This window comes from Mustela erminea, chromosome 4 (assembly GCF_009829155.1).
Source record: "Mustela erminea isolate mMusErm1 chromosome 4, mMusErm1.Pri, whole genome shotgun sequence".
In the NCBI taxonomy this organism is placed as follows: domain Eukaryota; kingdom Metazoa; phylum Chordata; class Mammalia; order Carnivora; family Mustelidae; genus Mustela; species Mustela erminea.
Genome location: NC_045617.1, coordinates 147,889,151 through 147,913,904, shown reverse-complemented (window position 1 = coordinate 147,913,904; position 24,754 = coordinate 147,889,151). Strand labels below are relative to the sequence as shown.

At 43.7% G+C, this 24,754-nt stretch overlaps 1 protein-coding gene across 4 annotated transcripts; it reads right to left on the bottom strand.

Annotated features, from left to right (window-relative positions):
• Nucleotides 1–281: 281 nt before the first annotated feature.
• SLC17A4 (solute carrier family 17 member 4) lies at nt 282–23,895 on the bottom strand. Of its 4 annotated transcripts, none has more exons than XM_032341269.1 (12): nt 23,808–23,895; nt 16,464–16,587; nt 9,285–9,490; nt 8,409–8,642; nt 8,236–8,323; nt 7,978–8,064; nt 6,116–6,234; nt 5,832–5,993; nt 3,587–3,719; nt 3,356–3,503; nt 2,425–2,515; nt 282–1,285 (listed from the first exon to the last, which is right to left on the bottom strand). In XM_032341269.1, exons 2-12 carry the CDS (start codon nt 16,549–16,551, stop codon nt 1,151–1,153), a joined length of 1,491 nt encoding a protein of 496 aa, XP_032197160.1. In that variant the 5' UTR covers nt 16,552–16,587; nt 23,808–23,895; the 3' UTR covers nt 282–1,150. The 4 variants fall into 4 exon arrangements, with proteins under 4 accessions (XP_032197160.1, XP_032197162.1, XP_032197161.1 ...); XM_032341271.1 differs by having other exon boundaries at nt 9,285–9,346; XM_032341270.1 differs by having other exon boundaries at nt 16,464–16,584; nt 23,808–23,876.
• Between the last annotated feature and the right edge of the window lie 859 nt (nt 23,896–24,754).

The following is a 24,754-nucleotide window of genomic DNA, read 5'->3' as shown; positions in this document are numbered from 1 at the left end:
TCCCACACCAGACAGTTCTCTCTTTCTCTGGGGGGACACCAGCCAGGTGCCATGTGAGTCGATTCTGACACTAACTCCCTGGGATTAGTGCAGACCCCACAGGTGAAGGGCTCCATCCCACAAGGCTGCCCCCACCCAGACACCAATTAAAGTAGTCGGTACCCGAGGTACTCACACTTCTGTTTGATTTAGCTACAAAATTGGGGGTTCCCATGACCCCTCTCCCCTCACATTTGATAATTTGCTAGAATGATTCACAGAATGCAGGAAAACAGTTTGCTTACTATTACTACTGCTTGATTATAAAGGATACAACTTAGGAACAGCCAAAAGGAAAAGATGCCCAGGGCAAGGAATATGGGAAGAGCCACGGAGCTTCCTTGTCCTCTCTCGGTCACCACTGTCCCAGCACCTCCCTGTGCTCACCAAGCCAAAAGATCTTAGAACCCCGTATTTTAAGTTTTTATCAAGGCTTTATTGCATAGATGTGCTTAGAGTAAATGGCAACTGATGAATAACTCAATCTCCAGCCCCTCTCACCTCCCTGGAGGTGGGATCGTGGAGCTGGAGGTTCCCACCTTTGAATCAGACCAGCTCCCATCCTGAAGCTATGGGTGGCTTCAGTGTCCCCCAGCCACTGGTCATTTCCATTGAATACCCACGGTGCTCTCATCACTCTAGGAATTCCAAGGGTCTTAGAAGCTCTTGTGTTGGGAACTAGGGACTGAGTCCAAGTATTACGACAAAAGGTACTCCTATCATCTCTACCACTCGAGAGATCTGAGATTTCACTAATCTGAAATTTTGGAGCTCTGTTCCAGAAAGTAGGGGCAGAGACTAAATATGTATTTCTTATTGATAATTTCTTATTAAGTCATAATAATGGACAGAGTGGAGAACACTTAGAAATTCAGACACACCTATGCTTTCCAGAGCTCACAGTTAGATAACTGGCCTTCCCTAACCCCACCCACCACCGTAACCTCTGCAGGCGGAACCTTCAGTATTACACAGCCAAGCTCTCTGAGAAGATACTGGAAACAGTCAATGCAAATCAAATAGCTAACCAGTCAAGCAGGTACTAAAGGGGAATGTCCATGACGGCAAACAATGAATGGCTAAGCATTGGGATCTGACGCATCTGTTTTGCTCAGAGCTGAGTGAAATTCTGTTCTGTAGCCCAGTCCTGGACCTTTGCTTGGCCGAAGATGAGGTAGAAGACCAGGCCTGACATGTTAATAGAAACTGCAATCAAGAAGACATTTCTCCAGCCAAACTCAGAATCCTGGAAAGAGGAAATTACGGAGTGTTAACAGTCTCTTGGCTCTTGGTCCTCCTATTCAGAAAGGTCCTGGTGCAGGTCTGGCTCCCCAGTCCCACTCCAGACTCTGTGGCCTTCCTGGTTGTTCCTAGAATACGCAGGTCATTTCCTGGGCCCTGGCCTTTCCCTCTGCAGAACAGTACTCCTCCCGATAGCCATTTGTCTCACTCTCTGGTTTGTGTCCAGTCCTTACTTAAATGTTACCTTCCAAGACCACCCTATATGAAATGGAAATCCCACCCTCTCCTGCGTGCCCCGTTCTCTCCTGCTTTACTCTTCTCTTCGCACTTTGCCACCATTCAGTATATTTCATATGTTATTGATTTCATTAGTTTTCCATCAGCTGCTTTCCTACAGTATAAACTTTACCAGGCAGGGACTTCTGTTCGTTTGATCCACTTAAACAATGCGTGACACACACGCTAAGGTTGAATTAACGAATGAATGAATGGAGGGATGACAAGGGAAACAAATTCAGTTTGAGAATTTCTCTATTAAAAGCTGTTTACTGGGGCGCCTGGATGGCTCAGTGGGTTAAAGCCTCTGCCTTCAGCTCGGGTCATGATCTCAGGGTCCTGGGATCGAGCCCCTCATCGGGCTCTCTGCTCAGCAGGGGGCCTGCTTCCCCCTACCCTCTCTACCTTCCTCTCTGCCTACTTGTGATCTCTGTCTATCAAATAAATAAATAAAAATCTTTTTAAATTAAAAAAATAATAATAAAAGCTGTTTCCTGACAGTATTAGCGACTAGAAGGGAAACCCCGCAGTCACAGTTGAACCAGAATAGTTGACCTCTCTATACTTTGTAAGAAGTGCCCTGAATATTGCTAGAAATTTTGATGATTAGCATGAAAAACTTCTAAAAACTCTTAAAGTATAAACTCTAAGTCTGAGCGTTCATTATCACTCCACATCCTAAACCTGTGGTAACTGTCCTGCATGAGCTGAGCCTGGGATGGGGGGTTCCTGAGGGGGCTTGGGACTCTCGAGCTTTAAGCTGAGCCCCCATTGGGGAGTGAACAAAAATATCTTCAGTCTGACTTCTCCTGAGTGACCTCTCTATTTGTCTCTCATGAGTATTTTCATCAGAGCATTTGACCTCACCTGACTGATTAAAAATCCAGCAACAGTGGAAGAAATGGCTCCCGATGAGTACGCAAAGACTTCCGATAGTCCCTGAAGAAAGCTGGTGTACCTGAGACAGAAAAGAATATTCCAGTGTAAGCAAACCGTTCACCCCAATTTACTTGTTGTAACTCTGTGCTTGTCCCTGGAGGTGCCCTGAGGTGACCCTCGGTCAAGCCTGAGTGAAATGTGCTGACTTGAGATTAGTACAGTCCCGTGTGAGGATCTGAGGCTCCCAAGGGTCATTTGTACTAACTTGTCAACATTGTTGTTACAAAATGTACAGATTGATGATTTGCACCGAGTTTGTATGTCCTCTTAGTTTCTGCTATGGAACCTGATCTCACAGCTTTGTTTCTGGGTAAAAAAGACCCCTCACTGGATGAGACGTTGGTTCCCCTGCGACCAAGGCATCTCCCATGGGTCATGGTGGTTGGTTCTCTGAGGATAGAGTATGTTCTTCTGACCGTGAAAGGATCCTGGGGGCTGCATTTGGAAGTCCCCAGTCCTACTTGATACTACCTCTCTTGGAGGTCAGTGTTTCTCTTACTCTCCCATCAGTCAAGCTTTAGCTTTGGGAGCCGGCACAGTAGTAGTTTACGGGTCCTTCACCTATCCAACCCTGTGGGACCGCTGCATTCCCCGACAGAGATGTGGGCGTGAGTCCCCTCCTGTCCCTAGCTGAGCTGCGAGTGTGGCCATTGCCTCCCCACTTCACCTGGAAAACTGAGTGCACAGTGGTGGGCCAGCTTTGGGTCCCTTCCAGGAATTATCTGGATGTAGGGCTAATGCTGGCATTTCCTGTGACCTGTAGCGTGGATCACCCACATGGAACTGGGGCATTAGCGTGAGTTTAGGGTTGTAGGACCTGAGCTGACCTCCTGTGTGGATGTGGCCAAGGGGTCCCTACCGAGGAGCAATATCCAAGATGTTAACAAGGGCTCCTGTTTGGCAGAAGGTGCCGGTGACAGAAGACAGTGCCAACAAGCCCATACTGGCGCTGAAGCTGAATCTGACCCAGTGCAGGGACACGAAGACCACAGATGGGACAAGAACCCCTGCAGCAGGAGGACAAACACAGAGGAAATAAAAACTGTCCTGAGCTTCCCACGTCCATCCCACAATCCACCTGGGTCCTTACCAATGGCAGTGGAGAGTTTCCTGATGGTAACAAGTCTGAAGATTTTTCTGGAGTGAAGAAAATCCACCAGTAGTCCTCCAAGGATAGTGCCAATACAGGCAGTACCTAACAGCAGGGCTGACAGGATTCCACTCTGAGGACCAGAGAGAAGACGCCTGCCTCACTTCGTGTGCCATGGCACACACTGACCCTTGTGTGGCTTGTCTATGTGTAGAGCTTCTCTATATAGACCTATCTCCTTGAATACAAATTTCAGGTTACTGGAATTAGTAGAATACAATTTTGGTGCCTAAGAGAAAATATGCATATAGTTCAGTTGGGGGAAAAAAAAAGTTTAATGCTCTCATCTTAGGTAAAGTCACCTGGAAACAGATTTTCTTAAAGAGCAAAGCCCAATAGAAAAATAGGCAAAAGATAGGAACAATTTATGGAAAAAGGAAAATAAGGGGCTCCAACTTTATAGCAAGAAGAACTACTTTTTCATGGATCAAACTGGCAAAAATCCAGCAGTTTTTTGACCTGATCCCCTGGGATGCTGTGGGAAACTGGGTACTTAAAATATCAGTGCCCTGTGGAGAGCAATTTAGCAACAGATACAAAAGTCTGTACTGCGTTTACCCTGAACAGACATGCAGAAAGTGTTGCATAGATGGGTGGCTGACAAGCAAGGTTTTTTGCCCAGAGATTGGAAATAACCCAAATGTCTTGCAGTAAGAGTCCTGTGTACTGATCTGAAAAGATCACTGTGGTGTAATATACAAACAATAGCAATGTACACAACACATAATGTTTTGTGTAAAATAAAAAAAAAAGTGACAAAATAAGGTATGTTTGTGTATGCCCGCAGCTTCATAAAGAAGATAAAGAAGCAGTGGAAGAATATTTAAGAAATGAATAAAAAAGAGTTGTCTGTGGCTGGGAACGGGCTAGGGGGACAGGGCAGACCGGGGATGGGAACGACAGGAAGATTTTTCACTCCTCTCTTTGGATAGAGTTTTTAAAATGTTGAACCCTGGTTTGATCAGCTCAGCCTCTCTATTACAGTGTTATTAAAGAAAATATAAGGAAAGAAATGTTGTGTTAAACTCCCCAAACAGAAAGGCTTTAACTGTCACCATGTCCCAGCTGTTCACATTATGGATGAGTAGACTGAAGCCACCAAGGTTTTATGACTTAGGGAGAAGCCATCTTGAGACCCATGGGAGTTGGGGCCTCTTGACTTCCCAAGCTGATAAGCCTGGTCTCCACTGGTCTCTCCAGTCTTTCCCCCAACCCTTGCTGTCCTCAGCCTTGGCCTCTGAGATGGGGAACCCACTTGGCCTCACACCACAGACAAACCATCCCCAACAGCTGGCCTCAGAGATGTTTATCTGGACCTCCTGTCCCCTGATGGTCTCACCCGAGATTATGGCTTCGCTGCCTGCTTCTGGCCTCCTCTTTGTGAAGACCCGTGGCCACTCAACCCTTGGGCTTTCTGACCTCAGTACCTCCAGCCTGTTTGCACATGTGCACCCCAGACTCTGACCTCTGCTCCAAAAATCAGCTTCCTGTTGGCCGGTTAGCACATTTTCACAAGAGGAGCCCAGTTAACATGAGAGCACTGCTTTTTGAGTCCAAAACACAGTATCATTCGCTCAATAACCTTGTGAACTGCTGTTAATAGGCTCTGAAATCTGATATACTCTTTGCCACTTCTAAGACCTTCATCTTCCAGGAATTTAAAGGCTCCTGTCCACCTGTCAGGGCACCTGTTCATTTTGTGAAAATTCAGCTATACACATACACTTTTCTCTGTATGTGTCATACTTGAATAACATATTTTTTAGAAGAACATTATCTGCAAGTTTTGGGTAGGAGTCCTATTTGGGACTTTATATCCTAGTCATAAGCTCTTATTTTCAGCCTATAATGTTTATGCTTCTTGAAGGCAGAATTTGTCTTGTTAACACTGTCTTATGCAGACTATCTTGTTTGCAAATGTTGGTTGGATTGAACATCGAAGTTTTACATTGGTCCCTTAAAAAGTATGACATTCTGTGAATGTCAAGCTTACCTAGAACCGTCCCAGTTTTCCCCAATAATCGGTAGGTCACAGTGAGATGATTAAGAATTCACACAACCAGGTTGCATTTCCTACACGAAGGTCCTTGGCCTAATCCCCTGATTTTGTGGCCATAAGCGAGACAGAGGATTATATAAGAAGGCATTTAAACAGAAGAATGGAATAGACTTTCTCTATACTCACGTCTCTGAAGTTAGCTTGAAGTACAGAGTTGAAGTATGTTGGCAGGTACGCGATCAAAATATTAAAAATCCAGAATTGAGTGAAATGAAAGACTAAAATGCCCCAAAGTGGTAGGGATTTGATCATAGCCTTAATGGGAAGGGACCAGCCTGGTGAACAGCCCTGGAAGAAAGCAGATATCAGTACTGCTCCATCAGAAGACAAGAGATTTGCTCTAATGCTGTCTTCAGCCCAAGATACCTGGACCAATACAGGGAAATAGCAGAGAAGTTCATCAAACGCACCTGTTGAGCCAGTGAACACACAATATATTCCTTCTCTCCAGCACTGATAAACCGATGATGTATGGGGTCATCATAAACAAGAAGAAACCAGAGAAAAGAACAGGCACAGCCAGTTCCACCTAGGAAGAGGATACCGTTAGACCTTGATGGCAGTTCTTTCCATTTAACTCTGCACTAAGCTGATTTCTGTGGTTGACAGAATCACTGACCCCAATATTCCATTCCTACCTGTATCTATGCTCTGGCCCCCATCATTGGTGGAGGGTGCTTCCCCACCACCTGTATATAGATTATGACAGTGTTGGGAAAGTTGGTGATGTTTTATATAAACATCACCAACTTTCCCAATACTTTTTTTTTGTTATGTTCAATTAGCCAAGATAGAGTACATCATTAGTTTTTGATGTAGTGTTCAATGATTCATCAGTTGCATACAACACCCAGTGCTCATCACCATGCATGCCCTAATCTTAACCGCTCTTTTTAGTTGCCACCTTGGCCTTTACCCATGCCTTCACAGAGAGTGAAGAGCTATCATGGAGTATAGAACTACCATACACCAGGTATTCTGTGAGATTTTGAGAGTATAAGAATACAAAGATACAATCTTGCCCTGGAGGAACTTAAAATCAAGTACAGAGAAATAGATAGGAAAATTTTCCACCACTGGAGATTGAGTAGAGGATGTCAACAAATATTTCACTGAATTCCTTCCTTGTAGATCTACATTTGTAGCTTCCCTTTCTGAAAACTAGGAGCAGAGTAAACCTCTCTCGTTGCTTGGATCATTTTTGTAACCTGCCCTTTGAAGTTTCCATGACAGAGCCTTTGCAGGTTGCCATGCAAAAGTAATCCATCTTCACACAATTTTTGTTTCTAGTGAATATATTGACCTGATGTTACAGGAACCCTTGATATAAGAGCATCGTCCTCTAACAGAAACACCGCTGGTGCTTACTGGTCTTACTGGAATCACACAGGTTGCAGATAGGACTTTAGAGAATATTTTAAAACTCAGACACAAACATTAGCTGCAAGCAGCTGGGGAGATCCCAATCAGGGCTGGGTAAAGGCAAAACAGTGAAGTAGTAGAATATGGCTTCTGGAATACCCCATGCATCTTTGGGATCTTCTGCGGCATCTCTTAATGTATGACATCCACTCTGGAGCCTGCCCTATCTTGCAGGTTCTACTGGTTAATTCTCTGTTTCAATCAGCATTTTATGATCAGGTACAGTCTTTGAATTTTCTGGTTGTAATAATAGGAGAATTTTATAAAAAATGAATTAAATAAATAAGCATAACTAAAAATACCATCCCATCAAGATACCATTTTCAGCATCTTATGAAAGAAATCCCTCTGGGGTTCATTGTGTGTTTGGTTTGGAAGCAGGAGAGAACATTATGATGCCTTTGAAGTCATTAGGTTATTCTGACTATGCATCCAGGCTCCTGAGATTTAAATGTCATTTTGCATGATTCACAACATGATTAGCTGTGAACATTATCACCTGTAGTTATATAGTTATATAAATATTCATATCTATTAGGATTTGGTTAACTATAGATGACTTGCATCACGAAAATCATGCCCAGCATTCTCTATCACAAAACAAAATCCTGAAGGATGCCTGAGTGCCTCAGTTGGTTGGGTGTCTGCCTTTGGCTCAGATCCAGATGCTGGGATCCAGGATCAAGTTCCACATCGCCTCCCTGCTAAGTGGGGAGTCTGCTTCTCCCTCTGCCCCTGCTCATGCTCTCTCTTCCACTCTCTCTTAAATGAATAAATAAATAAACAAAATGAAACACACAAAAAAACAAAAAGAAAAAAAAATCCTGAGATCTGAGAAGCCCAAACTTACCAAAGATATAGAAGATAGAGGGCCACCCTTTAGTCTGGCAGAGGAAACCACCAATGAGCAAAGTAATGAAGGATCCCATCAAATGCCCTAAACAGAAGATGTGAGGATGTTTTGGGTGAGAGAGTTAGGGTCCTCTCTCACCCAAGCAGGAGCAGGGAGACAGGGTAGTTGGAGCCTAAGGTCTTGCTTCTATTGATAGGCCACTGTAGAGTACCCTTGGACAGTGCATACAAACTGACAGCTTAGGGCCTCGATTACCTGATACAGCAATGTTGATGAGTTGACTCTTCTCTAGTGCGGGAGCCCATTTGACCCAAAGTGAAAACTGGCTTGTTGATACCATAACCTGGAGGGGGGGGGGGGTCCATTCGTGGCTATTGAGGTCATTTTGGAACTAATATTCCACTTATAATTAGAAAGCATCTTGGTACCTGGGCTAAGCCTTGAACAATCCGCAGGACAATGATGGAGAGCACTCCTGCATCAGCAGCCAATGGAATCAAGAGGGCCAAGACTGAGGAAAGAAGCAGATTAACACCCACCAAGTACTTGGCTCCAAATATTCCAGCGATGTAGCCAGTAGGGATGGGAGCCAAGAATGAGGCATAGTTGTACGAGCTGAGAATGATCCCCTGAATTTCAGGACCCCAGTCATACACGGGACCCTAAGGGACAAGAGAATCTCACTGTTTATCTTGGCCAGAGAGTTGACCGTTTTGATCATGTGAAACTTGAGAGGCAAAAAACAAAACAAAACAAAAACAAAAACAGGCAGTTCTCTCTCATACTTCTCTCCAGTTCCTCCAGTCTACCAATTTCATTCAAAATAAATAAATAAATAAAACCGCAAAACACAAAACCAAAAACCCAAACTTATGCACTATGTACTCTTTCCTTTTACACAGTTTCCCTGGTGAGACAATAAACTAACCCATTAAAGTGCAAGAGATCCTGTAAATAAAGAAAAGCTATAAAGAAGAAAGCATTATAGGCAATGGGGTAACTTGAAAAATATGTGAAGAAAGAAAGCCAAGATAAACATCTGTGAAACTTATTTTGCAATGTTCATCCTTGCTGGGGAAGAATGTTTGTCCACTAAAGACGAAAGTGATTTCCTGCATTTTCACTTAGTCCGCTTGGTCCGGTTCCACTGCTAGACACTAGATAGAGAAGAGCTATCGTCTCCTTAGCTACCTGTTATGTTCTCGTGTAGTCTAGTTCATTGAACATAGTAGATGCTTCATAAATAACCCTTTCGGTCAAACCATCCAAGTCCGAGAAAGGGTCTGGAGTCTCATTAAACTTACCATGGCCTCAGAGTGCTGCAGAGTTCCATTCCAGCCGTCCTGGGAGTCGACAGGAGGCCTTTCTCTGGAGGCATTGAGTGGCCTGAGCTGGGCCGTGCTGTTCACCATGGCTGGCATGGCAATGCTCAGGCTCATCCTTTGAGAGTCAATCGAAAAATTGCAGAGATGCACAAGGAGGGCCAGCCCATGTCGGACCGAACAAAAGCCTAGGGTGAAGGGGCACAGAAAGTCTTAAGATCAGGGTAATCTTCTCCCACCTTCCCTAAGTCTGGAAGAGGGAGAAGACTGCAATCTGTGGAAGGAGAAATAGAGAGCAGGAGTGGCTCTGCAGGTGGCTGGTGGACACCCAGCACTCCCGCCCCTGGGAGATGAGTGGGTTAGTCACTTGCTTAGAATCATTACTTGAGCAGAGACTTGAAGGAGGTGTGGAACTGGCCAGAGCGAGTGTTAGGAAGGGTTCTGAGCCCGGGCTCTGGGATGAGCTCATGAGCGTGGGACTGGAAAGAAGTGAAATGGGACAGAGAACTGGCTGGAGGTAGTGGTCGAGAGGAGATGGATAGGAAGAGACAGTTGTTGGACATGACTTCCAAGGTCCCCACCCTATTACCAGGGAACAAGGCACATTAACAGGTTAGGTGCTGGAAGGAGATCAGACTTGAGAGGTGGGCTAGGTTAGACTCCAGAAGCATTTCACCTTCCATCTTGCTACTGTAATCTGGGCTCGCACGAATTTTGCCAGTGGTCCAGGAGGGGTCTGGGACCATCCTGGATTGAGTCCAGGTACATTAGTTTGCCAACAGCTAGAAGGATTGATGAGCTACCAGAGGGATAATGTGTGATCCCTCCTTCAAGGCACATGGGTGCCCCATTTTCTGGCTCCTACAAGGGAACAAACGCAGTTGAAATGGCCAACGCTGTCTCGTGTTGAGGGGTGACACGCTTGTCAAGTTCCAGGACCCCCACCTTTGGTTTAACTTGGGGGGCATTCAGTTGAGACTGCCCCTCCCCGAACCACACGAATTTACATTAGAGTTTTGATCAACATTGTATAGATAGGGCAGATGACACTGCAAGGGACTGCCCCATGGACAGTGTTGTCTTCTCCTGGCCAAGAGCAGGGTGGCTTCCTTTGGATTCCAGTCTCTTCCTCTGGCTGGAGCTGGAATCTTAGAGTTCGTTCTCTTCAGTTAAGTCCCACACAAGTTTCTTCAGAGACTTTTTATCGTTTCTATAACTGAGTCCTCCCCTTATTACTTTCATGTTTCTTTCCTCTGGGTTTACAACAGAAAGCCAAAGGCACACAAGTGGCAAGTACTAATAGTGGAAAACAAAACATGGTTATTTTTGTCATTTGTAACATTTCATCCCCTTGGGTAATTTATCCACTGGCAGTTTGTAAACAGTGCCAAATAGGAGTGGTGAGAGCCTCTCTGAATTTACTGAGCATGTTTCTCACATCACACCATTAAGTGTGTCGTAGGACTTGTACTTGTTAGAGGGACTTGCACTTTTGTTGTATGAAGCTTTCCTATTCCTGTTTCTTATTATTTTGATGTGAATGCAGGATTTTATAAACTGTATTTGAATCATAGAGTCAGACACCTGGATCTGCTCTATTTGGACCTGTATGTTCTTGGGCAGATTACTGAGCTATCTGTAGCCTCAGTATTCCACCTGTATAATGGGGTTAATAATAGAGCCTACCTCAAGGTGCCTGGGGACTCAGTGGGTTAAGCACCTGCCTTCAGCTCAGGTCATGATCCCAGGGTCCAGAGACTGAGCCTCACGTTGGGCTCCCTGCTCAGTAGAGAGCGTGCTTCTCCCTCTCTGCTCTTGCTCTCTCTCTCTCTCTCTCTCAAATAAATAAATTAATTAAATATTTAAAATAAGAAATAGAGACTAATTGAGTACATTTATGTAAATTCATTATAATTATTATTAATAATATCTGACTGTGCTTACATTCTTGAAATGATCTCTTAATGGGCTGTTGTAATGAAAACACATGCTTTATTTTGCTAATATTTTGGTTGGAACTTTCTTTGGCATATATAATTGAATTCAGGTGAAGATTATTGTGAATATGTGTGTATGCATAATTTTTGATATGCTAGCTTTGTAAAGAAAAGATTTTAGGCTTTTCGTCTCAATCTATGACTTGAAGTATTTCAGGTATAAAGTCATTTTCTTTTTTCTTTTCTTCTTCTTCTTCTTCTTTTTTTTTTTAAAGATCTATTTACTTCAGAGAAAGAGAGCAGGAAGGGAAGAGGGAAACAGAAAATCTCAAGCAGACTCCCTGCTGAGAGCAGAGCCAGCCGCTGGGCTCGATATGATGATCCTGAGATCATGACCTGAACTGAAACCAAGAGTCAGATGCTAAATGACTGAGCCACCCGGACGCCCCTGAATTATCGAGTTCCTGACCACCTTACACCTGTTTTCCCCTGTTGCTATGGTATGTTTGTCACAATTGACGAGCGTACTAGAATGTATGATTATTAGCTAAAGTCCATACTGTATTCAGACTTCTTAGTTTTTACCTCATGTGCTTTTTCTGTTCCAGAATCCCATTCAGGATAGCATAGTCCATTTAATTGTCATGTCTCCTTGGGATACTTATGGCTAAGACAGTTTCTCAGACTTTCTCTGTTTCTGATGACTTTACAGTTTTGAAGAGTACCAGTCAGATATTTTGTAGAATGTCCCTCAACAACCAGTTTGAGGCTGTATTTGTCGAGTTTCTCCATAAGTTACTCTTGTTTGTTCCCTTTCCATGCTGTGCTCTGGAGGAAGTCACGTGCACAGTCCACACATAGGGAGTGAGGAACTGTGCCCCACCGCTTTAAGGAGGGAATCTACAGAAATGCACTGGATACAGAGACATTTTCTGTTCTATAGAATCTCACTGAATTTTTCTAGTGAAACCACCAAGACATCATTTGTTTGTTTTAAGAGGACTTTTTGACAACTTTCTTCACTTCTTGCATGTTTTTTCAACATCTGCAATTTTTCTTAATTCAAATTTATAAATGTTATTTCCATGGAAGTCATGGACATTATCTGCTTCCCCGTGTTTAACGCCTTACACATTTGAAATGCTTCTGTCCCCTCCTTCCCCACGATTATGTGTGCTCAATTTCTCTACCTGATCCGTCTGAGTCAGGAATTATTAATTATTTTATTGCTATAAAAGGTATCTGCTGTCAGAGAACCTGCTCTTGTATATATTTTCATGGCAGTTTCTTTCATGATTTGAGTTCATTTTTTTCCTATATTGAGGTTGTCTTTTTTTTGTTTTTTCACATCCTTTGCTCAAAGGTGTAGACTCCATGAACTGGATGCTTGATTAAGTTGCTTTCATTTATTCTTTTTTTTTCTTTTTTGCTTTCATTTATTCTCATGCACTCTCTCTTTTCTTCCCTTCTTTATACACATCATCTTTTGAGCCACTTGTCTTGCTCCCCTTCTGCGTCCTTCCTGACTTTTCTAAGCCTTGGCTCTATGTCACTGATGCGATTTTCTGCAGTGGTCGTGTCTTTCCTTGCTATTACTTATTCCACTTTAATTCTGAAGTCATATATTTTCCTCTTTAGTTTCCTTTCTTGTCTACTTTGGGCTCTTCTTGTACATTTTCCTGTTGATTTACTTCCTGCACTGTGAGCTTCTTATTATTCTTGAGATGTTAAGTTGAAAATGAAAATATTCTTCGGTTTCCCCAGATAAAATAAGTGCAGCCATGTAATATGCTGGTTAGCAGTCAGACTGCTCTGGTGTGAGTCCAGGTGACCCCTCTTTGTGCCTCAGTGACTTAAATGAGTTCTTCCTTTCTGCTTGAACTCTGGCTCTTTCAATGGAGAGGATGCCGGAAGGAGTAGCTTCCTTGCAGGAATGTCGGGAGGATTCAGTAAATTAATCCACATAAAGTGCTTAGACCAGTGCCTGACATCAAACATGCATTTACTATGTCACAATTACTCTTTGATCTAATACATTCCTTTTCCTTTTCTTTTCTTTGTGCTAACATCTTTACATGTACCTCCTCCCCACGGTTTTGGACCGTAAAGGTCAGTCCTTTATGATTTAGTTCCCGTATGTTGATACCCTTGTCACTTGTTGGACTGGGCCACCTTTAGTTTGAGGCCTGCTGCCGTGCGGTGGTAATAGCGTGTGCGTGATTGCACAGGTGCCCTCTGGTGGGATGGAGGAGGACATCTTGGAATTCTTTCGCCAGTTCATTTGAATTTTGCAATGACCTGGTCGATTTTGAGAACAAGTCCCCCAAAATTCGAAGTTAATTTTGGCCATCGCGTGTATACTGCCTTGGTCTGCTAAGATGCAGATCTTCAGAAAGATGGGTAAGCTGTGGAGGGGGAGACGGCAGGATGGGCCCATGTGAGCTTCACCCACCACATCTCAGCACAACAGACTCCCCTAGCTTGTGGTGGCCTCACCTTGCTGGTGGGCTGCTGGCCTCTAGACACTGCCATTCAGAGCTAGGGAGTGTGAGCCGAGGCCTAACGGTTAACGAGTGTGCTCCCTTTCTTCCTAAATGACTGTCCCATGCTCCAAGGAGGAGAGGTTTGTAAGCACTTGGCATCTTCTCTCAATCTCATTCCAAATGTATTAAACCCATCAATGAGCCTTAGGATTCATAGTGTGTTGTAGGAACAATTCCCTAATTTTAACCTGGATAGAGATACTTTCTCCAAGTGCCATGCTTGCTTATTTAATTTTGGAACTTTCAGAGAGGGGTGTTATTGTAGCCTAGCCTCTGGGTGACATGTTTTCTGTGGGCTGGAGTATATTCACCTCCGCGTGGGCTTTGGATGGGAGGAAGGAAGCTGTGCCGTACGCTGTTTATGAATTCTCGCTGCCATCCTTGCCCTTCTGAGTTCTCCGTGGACAGACAAATACCTGGAAGTGACAGATGTCAATCTCTCACGCAGACAGGCAGGCTTCCAACAATGAGGGCCTTCTGACAAGGTTTGGAAGGGGGAACGCAGTGAGAAGCCGTGATGGCTGTGAGGCACCTAGAGGCCCATGGATGAGGACCAGTGACGGTGGAGATGGGACTTCTGCCTGAGACTTCTGGGAGTCACTCGGGGCTGCCTGTGGTCATCACAGTGACCCATCCATCCTGACTCCTGGATTTTCTGGAAGGGGCTAATCCAGACTTCTGCTTCCCCAGCCCTCTGAAGTCTGTGGAATCTTCCAATCCCCAATCGCCTCTTTTTTCTTGGAATATCTAGAGTGCCTTCTGTTTTTCTGAGTGAACCCAGACAGAAGCTCACAGGCCTCTGGGAGATAAGGGGATAGGAAGGGCAATGTGGTGTCTGTCCCCACTCAGCCCCATGAACCCTTAACTGAGCCTAATAGAAACCACTGACCTCTGGCAGAATGTCAAAGTTCAGCTTTTCCCTGGGTCTCTAGGGGTACAGGAGCATAAGCAACTCTATCTTGTGACTGTATCTGACCTGTAGTGGGGGAGGGGTACTTCTGTGTGTGCCACAGAATAGCTGGATTTGGTTCTGTAAGTTTCTTTGAAGTGCTGTCACACTCAGCAAAGATGTCACTAGCCTTTGGGGGCACAGAGACCTAGATAAAACCCCAGCAGTGCCCTGAAGGTGTGAGACAGAGGACCCAGGAGTGCCCAGGACGTGTGCTCCAGAGAGGAAGAGAGATGAGTGGAAATTGATGTTGGCCACCTGTGGATGAAGCAGCCAGCAGGGTTTATGCATAAACACTGTGACAAGTACTTGGAGACTTAACAAAATAACCAGGTGAGACCATGAGTAGTTGGGGTTGTGCCTTATCAAGTGGGATGAGATTTATCCAAAGAAGGGTTATTATTCACATGATGCCATTTGTAACGACAGGTCAAATGGGTTACGAAAGGATTGGGTATAGCTTCTGGAGCTTCTGGGGTGTCAGCAGTGGACTAAGCAGCATGGTGGGGTGGATGTTCTAGAAGACTGTAGAAGAATCCAGAAAGACCACACATGAGTCCCACCACTGCCGTAAAGGGGACTGAAGAGGGGACACTGTGGGAGAGGTGATAATCATAACTAAAGTTTACATAGTATTTTCTATGTGCCAGGCATTGTTCTAAGTGGTTTACATTTTATAACTAATTTAATTCTCATGGAGATGCTGTGAGGCAGCTACCATTATCATCCTGTATTTATGAGTAAGGAAACCGAGACACACAAATTTGAAGGTCACATTGCTCAGAAATGGCAAAATCAGGATCGCAAACATGGAAAATTTTTATGTATAAGTTCTTCATATTACTGATTTTAAGAGAGAGAGAGACAGAGAGAGCACGTGCGAGTTAGGATAGGAGAATTTGACCGATAGGCTGGCTCTTAATTACTTAGATGTAGATGAGATCTTAGAGATACAAGAATCAAGCTCTCCCATTTTCCAGATGAGGAAGCTGAGGCAAAGGGGTAGTATGCATTCCAGGTCAAATGATTCCTAGTTAACTGTAGACAGAGTATTAGAATGCACATCTCCTTATTTCTCCTTTGATGGGAAAGACTAGGAGAATCCTCTTGTCCTTGAGACATGCTCACTTCCCAACAGACACACTGGCTGAAAGGTTGAGGCTTGTAAAGCATCCCACCTTGGTTAGTGCTGTACTGTTCAAAGGCATTATCTTATGAAAAGTCTACTTCCGTAGGAGAATTAATGAATCACATAATTGTGAACCATTAAGAGTTTAGGGCAAAATAATGTCTTCAGCAGGTTTTCTTCGGGCATGTTATAGAAAAGTACCAAGTTGTGACATAGACAATGTGGAGGAGGAAAAGTGACTTTTACGACATAGTGGAAAGGAAAAGCCTGTTCTCTTTGAGGCAGGGCTGACTCTGTATGAACAGAGAGATCTAACTGGATGCTCCTGGACTTAGAGTCGGAAAACCCAAGACTGGTTTCTATAGTTTCTACTTAGCATCTGCTCTGAAGTTTTTCATTCCTCTATAAATAATGTCTTGACACCTACCAGTCCCGTATACCTTCAAGGTTTCTTACAGGAAGTGAAATAATTCTGCATAAAACAGGCTTTATAACTATGTAGAGCCCTTGGCAGTTGGGGGTAGCCTCATGCTCTGTATCACCAAGAGGGAAGTCAAGGTGACATAGATACCAGTTTTATCTGTAGCCAGTGCATGATTTTACCTTTCCTGGAGGTTTGCGCATGAGCCATGCTTAAATTACCATCACTGGAAATAGCTCCCACTCCCTTGGCTTCTGTTCTGCTAGGCATTTTGGTTCTCTTCTCCCAGGGACTGACATTCACCTGCTGAAATAAAAGAATGCAAAAGCAAATACAGAGCGACAAGTGTCCTGTATCACACATGACACTGCCCCAATTCTGTGAATTAGGAGGAAATATTTGATGGGAAAAATATTTGATTGGGGTTCAGGAGACCTGATTTGTTGCCCAGACTCTATTGCTAGCCAATTGTGTGACCTTGGGAACATCACAGTTACCCTTGGGTCTTAATCTCTGCTTCTCTGAAATGAAGGGTCTGGTCTGGATAGCCATAATGGATTATAATATTCTTTCCAGTTCTGTGTTCCTTTGTCTCTCCACTGATAAATGTATCGACTGCTTGTTAAAACTTGACAGTCTTCTTTGAAATTTCATCTGGAAGTTTCCAACTTCTTAAATTACCTGAAAAACTGCCTGTTCTGAACATCTTGATATACCAGATAAAATATGGCAAACGTCTTTTCAAATACATGGCTCCAAAGATAGTAAGAGATATCCCCATGGACGTAATGAAAAGTTTACAGTATGAGCTAACTCCTCAGTGATATTGGGACTGGGGTGGGGAGCAGATATCAGTTTCAGTGATGCAGGGTCTTGAGATCTAGGTCCTTGGGGACGAGGGGTGAAGCCTTAGACCTCCGCTAGGAAGGCGATTATCATGGAGATCCTATTATAGAGTCAGAACCCTCAAAGGGGTTCAAAACTGAGTTAAAGAGGCTCTGTCCATTGCAATAGTGAGACAGTGATAGCTTACATCCTCCTGAGCTCTGGTTTGAAAACAAAGAGCCTCTGCTTAAAATTCCAAAAATTCATAACTATGTCACGGGGAGTTGGGGGTTGCAATTCATACTGTTTTCATTGTCTGAGAGAGAACTCTTTCTTGGCTGAAAAACTGGACTAAAGAACTGGGCCCAGGCCGATTTCCTTAACACAGATCACCCATAGTTACTGATGAAGCTCTGCTTAATATGACTTCCAGATCCAAAATTAGAAACACTCAGAGAAGCAACCATCCAAAGCAAGTCCTCAGACTCAACATGTAGCACGATCAAATTGCTGAGAACTTCCAAGAGTCTAATAAACTGATAACTGCCTTTTATAAGCATGTTTAAAATAATTGAAGAAATAAAGGAGAGACCAAAACGTAAGAAGATATCCAAAAGAACAGGCATATTTAAGAAAGGCACTACTTGAAACACTAATGACAAATTTAAGTATTGAAATTAGAAACGACACCATTAGACAATGAGCTAATGACTGAATGAGTGAAATAGAAAATAGAACAGAATTATACAGAATAAAGTAATTTATAGAGAATATTAAACAGAATAAGTATATTATACAGATTAAAGCTCAGGCAGATAATGACATATCATAGCAGAGTTAGGTGATTTGGAAAATAGAGTTAAAAGTTCTGATATGTGTTCAGTAAGATTTCTGGGAAAAGAAAATGAACAGAACTGAGGAGAGGCAATGCTTTAAGAAATAACAGTTAGGGCTTTTCCAGGAGAGATGAAACAAGATTTCTCAGATTCAGGAATGACAGTGAGTCTGAAGCCACAAAAATGAAGTTAAAGCTATACTTAGACAAAGCGTTAAGAATCCTGTAGAATACAAAAAGCGTGAAACTTATCTGTAATGATACATACCATATGAGGTCATTGGTGGGGGACAGGGGGTAGAAAGTACTTACAATATGATACCAGAGAAGGGAGCAGTGTTCTTTTTTAAACTTCAAGATAATAATAATAATAATAATAATAATAATAAAGACAAAGTAGAAGAAAGTGAATGAAGAGTACAAAACTATCAGTACAGTATGTAAGCACAGATGAAGAACAGACAGCAGAACCCACCCTGACTTACTATCAAAGACATGAACCTTCGAAGTATAAGACAATATTTCTTACCCGCTTCCACAAATATTTGAAAGACTTCTCTCTAGTTTAGGCGAAAGTGTGGGGAACTAAGCCATTGTTGTGGGAGTCAGGGCAGCTTTCCTCTTGATATTGCTGCTTCAAGGCCTCTACCAGGGAATAATCCATACAGCCACCCAAAAGCATGTCCCAAGACAGTCCTTGTAGTGATATTTGTAAAAGTGAAAAATGAACAGCTAACTAGTGGTCATTAATGTTTGAATAGGTAAGTAAAGCAAAGTACGTATATTTTTGGGACATTCTATAACCATCAAAAAGAACTAATAAAATCGATATACGTATTAACAATTTAAAGGACATATTAAGTGAAAAAAGCAAGTTGTAAATTCGAAGGGATACATACACCCCTGTGTTTATAGCAGCATTATTTGCAACAGCCAAGATACGAAGCAGCCCAGTGTGCATCAATGGATGAATGGAGAAAGTAGAGGTGGTATAGATAAATATGGGATATTACTCAGCCGTCAAAAAGAATGAAACTTTGCATTTGCAACAACATGGATGGAGCTAGAGAATTTAATGGTGAGTGAAATAAGTCAGTCAGAGAAAGACAAATACCATATGATTTCACTCCTATGTGGAATTTAGGAAACAAAACAAACATGCAAAGGGAAAAGGGCGAGAGGGAGGGAGGGAGAGACAGACTCTGAACTACAGAGAACAAACTGATGGTTGCCAGAGGGGAGGGGGGCAGGGATGGGGAAATAGGTGATGGACGGAGGAGGGCACTTCTCGGGAGGAGTCCCGCGGGACATATGGAAGTTTGAATCACTGTATTGCACACCTGAAACTCACATGACACTGTATGTGAACTAACTGGAATTAAAATAAAAACTTAAAAGAAAATAGCAAGCTGTAGAACACTAAGTACCAAGGTAATGAGTAAAACATATATGCACACAACATTACGTTATGTAATTTACGTGTTTACAAGTGAGTAGGAAATTGTGAAAAGAAAATGCACAACATTGAAACAATAACAGCTCTGCTGTACGTTGCCCTTAGCACTGGTTTTAAAATAAGATACACGGCTGGCTAAGCCTGGGTGGCTCAGTTGGTTCAGTGTCTGCCTTTGGCTCAGGTCATGATCCTGGAGGCCTGGGATCAAGTCCCTCACCGGGCTCCTTGCTCAGTGCCGAGTCTCCCTCTCCCTCTGCCCCTCTCTTTCCTCATGTTCATTCTCTCTCTCTTAGATCTTTTAAAAAATAAAGAAAAGTTAAATTAAGATACATTAATCTGATAACGCTGGTCAAATGTATAGAAGGGAATGCAGGGGACCATTCCCTTTGGGGAGGAATGGCCAGGAGGGAACTTCACATTATCTGGGGTATGTAAATGAGTTACAACAATAATGTTTTTGTAAATTATTACTGTGATTCAGAAGTACATTTAAGGGGTGCCTGGGTGGCTCAGTCAGTTAAGCGTCTGATTTTGGCTCAGGTCATGATCCCAGGGTCCTGCTTAGCAGGGCGCCTGCTTCTCCCACTCCCTCTGCTGCTTCCCCTGCTTGTGTGCTCTCTCTCTCTCTCTCCCCCTGTGTCAAATAAATAAATTTTTAAAATACATTTAAATCGACAACAACAGAAAAAACTATCATAAAACCTCTGATCACAGTGTCTGGGGCGTGGGAATCTCTCATCCTAACAGCTTTACAAATTGTGTGCATATGTGTACATGTGTGATTGTGTGTGTTTGTGTGTGTGTGTGTGTGTGTGTTTATAACTGGGTGTTAAAATGATGCCTCTTAGGGCACCTGGGTGGCTCAGTGGGTTAAGCCTCTGCCTTCGGCTCAGGTCATGATCCCAGGGTCCGCATCGGGCTCTCCACGCAGCGAGGAGTCTGCTTCCTCCTCTCTCTCTCTGCCTGTCTCTCTGCCTACTTGTGATCTCTGTCTGTCAAATAAATAAATACAATCTTTAAAAAAAAAAAAAAAAGTACCTCTTGCTTAGTGCAGCCGCCCCCAGGCCATTCTGAGAAGAAAACAGCAAGTGTTGCCTCCACTCCAAAGCGATAGGAGACCACCCTCCAGGACTCAAGAAGAGGGCTGTTGAGCCCACCACCGGGGCACAAACTGGCTGAGATGACATCCCTGAGAGAGAATATCTCTAGAGAAAGCTGCCGGTGTGGCCTGTCACTTCTCCACCCTGCATTTAGGGAAGAGCGGGGAGGGTGCTGCCCTTCACTCTAAATCAGAGGACAGGGACTGCTTGTGGGGGGAGGGGGTGTCACCTAGACAGCTTGACCTATGTCCCTGGAGGCCTGTGCGTGTGCCTGTGTGTGTATGAGAGAGAGGAGACTGGTGAGTGACACCTGCCTCAGCATCCACAGGCACGAGGCTGGCAGAGCAGAGCAAAGGCCCCTGCCCACTGAGAGGTCATGATGCCTCCACCTCCCCCAGCGACAGGTGCAGAGACGCACGGACATAGAGCTGCAGGTTCCTCTGAACCAGATGTGGGTGACGCAGGAGGGATCCAGCTTACAGCCATACCCGAGAGAACTATTTAGAAGGGCCGCATGAGCCCCAAAGAGGTGGAAGGACCATAGATGCCAGATGGCTGACAGGCCCCGTAAGGGAGAGACTGTGGGATGTCTCCAGTGGGGAACTGACTAAAGGATTCAGCAGTGAACATCCACCCGAGCCCAGAGAGCACCAGAGCCAGATCACAAGAGTCCCAGTCAGAAACCACTTCCTGCCTCTTCCCAGCCACCCCTCCATCTCCCTAACCCCCAGCACTAGAAGGCTCAGAAGCCGCAGCTACCAAGAGGGGTGTGGGGAGGAGCTGACAGAGAGGGAACAAGAAGCCAAACCAAGTGACTACTGACCCCCACCAAGGTCCAAGCTGGAGAGGAGAGAAGCTCTATTTTTTTTTTAAAGTAGAATTAACATACAACGTTGTTTGAATCTCAGGTATACACTGTAGTGATTCAACAGTTCTCAGTGTTCATCACGATACATTACTCTCGATCCCTATTTAGGGAGAAGCTCTACTTTTTTTTTTTTTAATTTATATATATATATATTTTTTTTTTAAGATTTTATTTATTTATTTATTTTCCTGTAAAAATAGTTTGCTCCTCACGTCTGTCCACATTTAGAGCTATCAGTTGAACTCAGGTCACACAAGACCCGCAGCCCTAGCTTTCAGGTTAACTTTTTTTTTTTTTTTTTTTTTTTGGCCACAGTGACAACTAGAAGGACACTTCTCACGCACCAGTGCCTGAGAGTTCACTGATCACTAGTTCATTCATTGATTCAGTAAATATTTGTTGAACCAGTGGATGTTATTTTTCCTTATCTTTTTCTTTAAAAAAAAAAAACATTTATTTATTTGAGAGAGAGAGAACACGAATGACATGGAGGGACAGCAGGAAAGGGAGAAGCAGACTCCCAGCTGATCAGGGAGCCTGCCTGGGGGTTGATCCCAGGACAGGAGATCATGACCTGAGCCAAAGGCAGACATCTTTGCTCTTTCTCTTACATTTATGGCTGACGTGTTTCGTTCTCATTAAATTTGCCCCCTCTCTGTGCTTACTGTGACAGAAGTACATGCCAGGTTGTCTGGTAGAAACCAGAAACGATGTCTCACATACTGTCCATGGCTTCGTCCCTTGCCCTACATCAGATGTGTCCTACCTTCCTCTTTCACTGCCAGCTTCCGCTGCCTCGTCAACCCCAGCAAGGAAAATGTGAGAATGACATTTGCTCTGGAGAAAATGAGAGTCACAGTGACGGCCACCAGGTAACTAGCAAGAAGAGGGCAAGTGTTTTACCTGGTTGTTTGGGAAAGGTCTCTTTGAGCTAAGTTGGGAAAGATGAGAAGAATGGATCTCTGAGTAAAAGGAACCAGCAAGTTTGTCCGGTGCCCGTGCAGAGTGAGTGAGAAGGTTGATATGAGTAGGGAGACCAAAGTGGTGGTCAGGGGCCATACCACAGGGTTCCTACAGGCCAGGTAAGTGGACTGGATTCACCTGGCTGCTGGGTGATGCATGGTCTCTATGGGGCAAGACCAGGAACCAAGAGAGTCGAGAAGAGGCTGTGGTGATCGATCACCTAGGCAAGAGTTGATGTATAGGGGAGGCCGACCATAGTACAAAAGAGCTGTACTTGGATCTGTTTTGGAGTGAAAGCCAGCAAGAATTGCTAATGAGATGGGTAGGGGAAGAGAGAATGGAGGAGATCATTGGAGACTTCTAGATTTATGGCTTGTACAAATGAGTAAATGGTGTTATGCTCTGTAGAGATGGGAAAGCAAGTGGGAGGGAAGCAGGTTTCCAGAAGAAAAATAAGAGTTTCATTCTTGCTGTTGGTTTTGAGATGCCTGTTAGACCCAGAAGGGAAGGTGGCCCAGTAGGCGTTGTGTCTGTGATGCTGTAGCTTGAGGCAGGGGGCCAAGGAAGAAATAGAAATTTGAAAGTCATCGCTTTTATCTGTTTACTTACAGACTAAATAAATGAGGAACAACCTGCAAAGATACTGAATGAGTCATTCTGTCAATTTGTTGTCTGATTCCCTGGCCAAAACTGGTTCTGTGTCTATTCTATGCATGAACCTGTGTCTTGCTCTTCTGCTCTAAACTAGTTCACTATGGAGTGAGGCTTTCCCTTAAGGTCCTGTACTGAGCTGTTAGCAGCTCACATATTTTTATATCTGGCCTCAGCCCTGAACATTTCCTCCATGTAAGAAGTAGCTTATGGATCATATTCATAGCTCCAAAATCTGAGTCCTGGACCCCAAACTCTTCATTCCATTACTACTGCCCAAGGCTGTGGGATTCCATTTGCATCAGTTCATTGGTGAGTTCTCATCTGTTCTAATTAGTTTGGTCTTTTAGCCCTGATAAAATCTTCCTTTGCCAAAATTCAGCTTTTACATTTATTGTCTCACCCAAATGCAGTCACTGCTTTATTATTATTATTATTATTATTATTAAAACATCTCACAAAAATAAGCCCAATATATCAATCTTAAGCTGAAGGTATCTCGACTGGTCCCAATATTTGGGTGATGTTAAGCCTTAAAGGCATAGTTTAAAGTTGCCAGTTCACTTCCACATGCTTCAGAAAATTCTGACTCTTGCCTCCGCAACTATTCTTTTGGGTGAATTTATTCCCTGAAGTTTTATTCTCTGAAATTCTAGGGCTCTTTTTCTCTTAGGATAAGGTGATATCCTCTCTTGATTTCCAGGATTATCTTAGGAAAGAGGAGTTCTCTCCTGCACCCCATAGCATCCAACCCAGAGCAGCAAATGAAAGAAAGACCCTCTCCCATCATCTCAAAAGCAGAATTAGGAGGAAAGATGGTAGGCTAACCTGAGCAAGTCAGAGTGCGGGGTCCTCAGTCCTTTCCAATAAATTCTTTTAAGCTTTTCAAAATTTTCTACATTGCCTTAGATCCCCAAGAGGTAAATGATTACCTTAAAACCTTTAGCCTTTATGTTACCCAATGGAAAGATATTTTTTGGTGAATGGTTTAATTTTTAACTTCTATTAGTTGACAAGTAAACCAAACTCATTAGATCTTCCTCAGACTTAAAGGCCAGCTGAGGTCACTTCCGTCTTCCCTAATCTTCCAGCCAGAATCAATGTCTCTCCTTGTAGGATCCCGACACCCCATACCCTGTGTTTGCAGCGCTGTTCATTGTGTTCCTCATTAGGATGGGGTATGCCCTGTCCCTTTTGAGTCCTGTCTCACCAGAGATGTTTAGTAGAAATGGGCTCTCCACAAAGCAGAGACTTAATATCCATTTGGGTTGACTCAAGTGACTTTTGTGGTTTACTGATGATAGCTGTTGGCATGAAGATCACTGAGCTCTCTGGAACATTCATAGCCTGTGATTCTTCTCCCTTTCCAGGCAGAATATTTCAAAAGACTCACACATACTCCCTGCCCCACTCGAGACAAGAAAGCTTTTAGCGAAGGCTTCACTGACTTCCATTCTGGTAAATCCAGTGGCCAGTCCCGAGACTTTATCTTTTAAGCTCAACAGCTTTCATCACTCATTTCTCCCCTGGACTGTTTCACTTGATTATCATCCATGATTTGGACCTGATTTTCCTCATGCCTTATTGTGTCTTCCTCCTGAATCCTTTTAGCGAGTTCTCATGTTTTCTGGAACCTCTGATATTGGTGTCCCCAGGACTGTGGTCTTGAGTTTCTTCCCTATTCAAACTCACTCCTAAGGTGAGCCCACACAGTCTCCTTTCTCTCACTGCCCTTCCTCACACCCCTTCCCGAGCCAGGACTTCAGCCCTTTGGC